Source organism: Lontra canadensis, unplaced genomic scaffold (assembly GCF_010015895.1).
Source record: "Lontra canadensis isolate GAN:19392208 unplaced genomic scaffold, GSC_riverotter_1.0 scaffold23, whole genome shotgun sequence".
In the NCBI taxonomy this organism is placed as follows: domain Eukaryota; kingdom Metazoa; phylum Chordata; class Mammalia; order Carnivora; family Mustelidae; genus Lontra; species Lontra canadensis.
In genome coordinates, this window is record NW_022631017.1 from 11081706 (window position 1) to 11087705 (window position 6000).

Consider the following 6000-nt stretch of genomic DNA (forward strand, 5'->3'; position numbering starts at 1 on the left):
GGATAGAGCCCCACGTCAAGTCTGCACTCAGCAGGGAGTCTGCTTCAGATTCTCTTCTTCCGCCCCCTCTCCAACAGGTTCTCACTCTCTTTTTCTAAAATAAATAAATAAATAAAATCTTTAAAAAAAAAAAAAAAGAAAGAAAGAAAAGAATTTGTGCCTAATGTGGACTCCAGGCACTGATACCTGGATAGAAGAGAGATTTGGGGGAAGAGGTGTCTTCCTGCTGTTCTTCAAATCACAGCACCCAAGGAACCATTTAAAACTTCCTAATCTAGCAGTTAAGGCTGGACCTGACTACCATCTCTGACTTGAGGAACTACTGTTCTAGGATAGTACTAAATAATACACGTCTTGGCACTTACTCTACAGCCTGCATGGCTCTCTCAGATCGCTTCACTGTATAAAACTGTCTTTCCCCATTCAAGCAATAAACTCTCTGAGGGCAAAGTCGCTATTATTTGTCCCTCTCATAATACACCAAAAAACATAAATAATAAATATCTGGGAGACTGAACTGAGACTATGTAGCTTACAGAAAAACCATATAATCAAACACATATAATAATCAAAAGACTACTTTATTTTTCATACAAACTATTTCCAAAACCCAAGTGGTTCCCAGTCACCACCACAAGCTGGTCCCTGATCCATCCAGCTCTCCTTCCAGAGCTGACAGCACTCCAACTCGCTCTGCTCCCTCTTCTATCACTCTCTCTAAAGCACCACACCAGCGGCCCCCAACTGGAACCGTGCCTCACCCTTCCTCTTTTTCCTTTTTTGCATTCATGCATTAAAAAACATTACAAGCGACCTCTGGAGAAGGCAGCTCTAGTATTTCTGAATCCCTACCCCCAACCCACCTCAGGGGGTGCCACTCGGCCCGTACCAAGACTCACAGGATAAAAATGGACCCTCCCAAAGCGTCAATTTTCCTCAAGAGTTGAAAAGGAAGACATTTTTACATTAATATTTACGGCTTTTAAAAGGACATGACCTAACCTCACAGTCTTTTTCAAAAGAAACTCTAGAAAGTTCATGCTTTTCCGCTCCCCACCCCCACCCCGGATACTGGGCGCTTCGGGATTCCGGGTGGAAGTTGGGGCAGCTCCGCCGCCAGAGCCGGACACCTCAGGGCTCCGTCCTATCCAAACAGGGGCTGTCTCACTCCCCTCCCCAACCGAGTCGTCTCCTACCCCTCCAAACCCCAGCAGGTCCGCACATCCTCCACGCCCACCCCTCGCCCAGCCCCTCCAACAGCTCCTTCCCGCAACCCTGACTCCCGCCCGAACTCGCACCGCAGGCCCAGGCCTCTCTCAAGAGGGGCCATCTTTCCTCCCGAGCGGTCCCCACGTCCCCCCTTCAAACACTTAGCACCTCGACCCCCCGCAACCGCTCGCACCAGAACCCCTTCCTCCTCTCCCTCAGGAACCCCTCTTCACATCTCTCCCCTCCCGCCGGCTCCCACCTCCTCTCTTCCATTCATCCCTCCCGCCCAGACATCCCGACTCCCTCCCGGCCCTGCTTCCTCCAACCCCCTCCTCCTACCCAAGGACTCCTCCCGCTCACCTCGTTTCCGTCCTCCAGCAGCAGCCACTCGGCGTTCATCCCTACCCGCCGCAAGCACCAGCTTCGGCCACCGGCGCGGTCTCCCGTGACCAACGAGCCGCGCTCCTCCATAGCCCAATCTGCCCTGAGTCGCCGTCAGCACAGAGCGAGACCCCCGCCCGGGTTCCCGCCGCCTCTCAGCTTCGTCGCCGGCGCCATACCTAAACAACAGACAGAAGCAATCGCTACGCGCTCGCGATCGATGTGAACACCGCTCGGGCTCCGCGCCCCGCCCACTCCGCCAGTAAACCGGCGTCACTGCGCCTGCGCCGGAAGGAGGCGGTGGCGAGGCGGCACAGCTGTGCGGTGTTTTAGGCCCAGGTGGACCGGGGTCATCCGGAAGCTGCTTTTCTCCAGAACCTCCACCGCAGTCCTAGCCGCGGGTAGGTGGAATCTCTCTTACCTTACCCCCACCTTTTGAATTTTGATTTTGCGGGGCTCCTCGGTGGCTCAGTCCTTAAGCGTCTGCCTTGGGTTCAGGTCATGATCTCAGAGTTCTGGGGTCCAGCCCTGCATGGGGCTCCCTGCTCAGCCCGCAGCCCACTTCTCCCTTTCCCACTCCTACTTGTGTTCCCTCTCTCGCTATGTCTCTGTCAAATAAATAAAAATCTTAAAAAATATGTTTTTTTGCTTTATGATGAGTTCCATGGTACCTAAAACTTTAACCAACTTTTAAGCAACTTTAAACTTGTGATAATTTAAAAATATGTTAAGTCTGGGGGCACCTGGCCGGCTCAGTCAGTAGAAGAGACTCTTGATCTCTCGCTGTGAGTTCAAGCCCCACCTTGGGTGCAGAACTTACTTAAAAAAAGAGGGAGCGAGTGAGCACAAAATGTGTTGAGACTTCCTAAATAGCATCTGTTTTGCATGACACCCTTTTACTACTGAATTTTTCAAAACCTATAGTAGATAAATCTATGGAGGCAGAAATCAGTTATCTGGGGCTAGGCGTGGGAGCCAGGACTAAGGGCAGAACCGACATTAAAAAATTTCGGGAGGTGATAGAAGTGTTCCGAAATTGGATTGTGGTGATGATTGCACAATTGTATATATTTACTGAAAAGTCATTGAAGCATTACATACACTTCCATTGAACAAATTTTATGGTATGTAAACTATCCTCAGTAAAGCTATTAAAAAACACCACCACCACCTGAAATTATTTTTTTGGGGGGGCGGTCCTCCAGCATAGTGTGGTAGCTGTTCCCTGTAGTGAGTATCTCCGTCATAACTCAATACCCCCTCTTGTCTTTTCCAATTTTCAATACTTGGTTTACAATTTTCTTAAATTCTATCAGGGAAAATATATATACTAAATGAATTATACAAAGCACAACAGCAAAGGGTAACATTGAGAACTAAGTGCCAAGTACTAGGCCAAGCACCCTACATACTTTATCTTATATGCTCCCCACAAACGCTATGATGACAGTGGTTACAACAATAATTCTTATTTTAAGATTGATAAGAAAAGCACAGAGAGGTTTAGCAGTCTTCTCCAAGGAACAAGTTAAATGGTAGAGTAGAATACCAATTCAGTTCTAATTTCCTAATCATAGTTGCAACCCCAGCCTGGAGTTTTATCTGTGTGACGTGGTCAGGTCAAGAATTTCGGCCTAGGGACGCCTGGGTGGCTCAGTTGGTTAAGCAGCTGCCTTCAGCTCGGGTCATGATCCCAGCGTCCTGGGATCGAGTCCCACATCGGGCTCCTTGCTCGGCAGAGAGCCTGCTTCTCCCTCTGACTCTGCCTGCCACTCTGTCTGCCTGTGCTTGCTCTCACGCTCTCTCTCTCTGACAAATAAATTAAAAAAAAAGAATTTCAGCCTAAGGGGCACTCAGCTGGTCAAGCACGTGACTCTTGGTTTTGGCTCAGGGCAGGATCTCAGGGTCTCCGCACTGTCTCCAAACTCAGCATGGAGTCTGCTTGTCCCTCCCTCTCCCCCTCTACTCTTCCCCAACTCCCCCTCAAATAAATAAATAAATAAATAAATAAATAAATAAATATCTTAAAAAAGAAAAAATTTAGACTATGATGTCAAAGAGGGTCAGGAAAATGGGTGGGAGCCACAACTGTACTCATGCAAATGCTTCCCTAGGCTTTGGATTACATGTCTCTTGGTGCCTCCATCCCCCCTTAGCATTCCATCCAGGAACAGCAAGTGCATCCAGAGGCTATCCTGACATTTCATTGACATGTCCACTTAGGCTCCTCTTGGCTGTGACAGTTTCTCAGAACCTTGTTTTTGAAGACCTTGACAGTTTCAAGGAGTACTGGCCAGGTATTTTGTAGAATGTCCCTAAATGGGGATTTGTCTGATGTTTTTCTCATGCTTAGACTGGGTCTATAGGTTTTAGAGAGGAAGACCATAGAGGTAAAATGTCATTCTCATCATATCATACTGAGGGTACATACTATCAACATGAATTATTACTATTGATGTTAACTTTGATCATCTGGCTGAGGTAGTGTTTGTCAGCTTTCTCTTCTGTAAAGTTCCTCTCCCCTTTTGCAGACTTTGCTTTTTGGAATTAGTCACCACGCACAGCCTACACTTAAGGAGTGGGGAGTTGAGGTGCCTGGGTGCCTTAGTTGTTAAGCGTCTGCCTTCAGCTCAGGTCACGATCCCAGGATCCCAGGATTGAGCCCTGCATGGTGCTCTCCGCTCAGCGGGAGGCCTGCTTCTCCCTCTCCCACACCCCTTAGTTGTGTTTCCTCTCTTGCTGTCTCTGTCAAATAAACAAAAAAATTAAAAAAAAAAAATAAGGAGTGAGGAGTTCTGCTCCACTTCCCTAAGAGCAGGGTATCCACATAAATTGCTTAGAATTCTTTTGCATGGGAAGGGCACCTGGGTGGCTCAGTGGGTTAAAGTGTGTGTCTCACTCTTGGTTTCAACTCAGGCCATGACCTTAGTTAGGGTCAAGATCGAGCCCTGTATCAAGCCCAGCATCAGGTTCCATGCTCTGTGGGGAGTCTGCTTCCCCTCTCCTTTTGCCTCTGTCGCTCATTTCCCCCCACTCGCCCATTTTCTCTCTCTCTCTAAAACAAATCTTTAAAAAAATAATAATAATTCTTCTGCATGGGAGATTTATCTCTTCTCCCTCATTTATTTATTGAATCAGTTATTCATATTGGTATGGACTCATGGATACTTATTTTATACTTTGCTTTATAATCCAATACCACTTTATTTTATTGCTCAAATTGTTCCTACTTTGGCTACATTGTCCCTTCGACATACTTGCATCATTGTGCTTTATAGAGCATACTCTTACTTTCTGGCACAAGATGTTCTAGGCCTAGAGTCAACCAGTTCTCAAGGAGCCCTGTTTCCTTTTATTGGGAAATGGAATTTGTTATTCCATTGGGAAATGGAATTAGAAACCAAGACCTGGACCCTAAGTGTGCTTGTTGCCACTGTTACTGCTCCTAGGTTCTCTCAGCTGACAGGAAGTAAATATTTGTATGAATACTAACTCCTCCATATCCCTGTATCTATGAATGTTTAAAATGTATGTATGCACTTATGTTGTATGTAGGTAGGTAGGTATGTAGTAACACATATATCTCCATTGGTAAGCTCACCTTATGCATACAGATGGCTTACAACTCGAATGCATTACCACCTTGCCCCTGGATTGTTCCGATCATCCCCCCACCCTTGCTTATCTGTAACCTTCGACTCTAAAACTGAAAAGCCTGGCTCCCACCATATACCATCCATTTATGTAATCGTCATTGCCAGTATACATACAGTGTTTTCAGAATTGTTAACCCCTACACTTTATGGGAAACACTTTATGAACTAGAATGCACTACTTATGCCCAAGTCTTTGACTTTTAGTCTTACAGACTTCACTCATTTCCAAAGTTACTTAGGTGCCACCCTTTCCCCCCACCTACTTCAAAGAGGTTATTTCATAGATTCTTTTGTCATGCTCTGCATTCTCTCTAGGATCCCCTGACCTCCTACAATGATCTTTTATTTTTTATTTTATTTATTTATTTATTTTTTTATTAAAAAAAATTTTTTTTAAAGATTTTTATTTATGTATTTGACAGACAGAGATCACAAGTAGTCAGAGAGGCAGGCAGAGAGAGAGAGGGAAGCAGGCTCCCTGATGAGCAGAGAGCCCGATGCGGGACTCGATCCCAGGACCCTGAGATCATGACCTGAGCCGAAGGCAGCGGCTTAACCCACTGAGCCACCCAGGCGCCCTTATTTTTTATTTTATTTTTTTAAAGATTTTATTTATCTATTTGACAGACAGAGATCACAAGTAGGCAGAGAGGCAGGCAGAGAGAGAGGAGGAAGCAGGATCCCTGCTGAGCAGAGAGCCCGATGCGGGGCTCGATCCCTGGTCCTTGAGATCATGACCTGAGCCGAAGGCAGA

General features: G+C 46.5%; 1 protein-coding gene across 5 annotated transcripts in view; it reads right to left on the reverse strand.

The window, feature by feature from the left end:
* Positions 1-1833, reverse strand: part of RNF8 (ring finger protein 8) — a 48986-nt gene extending 47153 nt beyond the window's left edge. The window contains exon 1 of one of the 5 annotated variants that reach the window (XM_032862323.1): positions 1570-1833. In XM_032862323.1, coding sequence (XP_032718214.1) covers positions 1570-1680 — 111 coding nt within the window. In that variant the 5' untranslated portion in view covers positions 1681-1833. The remainder of the gene's footprint in view (positions 1-1569) is intronic. The other 4 variants (XM_032862322.1, XM_032862325.1, XM_032862321.1 and 1 more) reach the window with 4 other exon arrangements.
* Positions 1834-6000: the final 4167 nt, after the last annotated feature.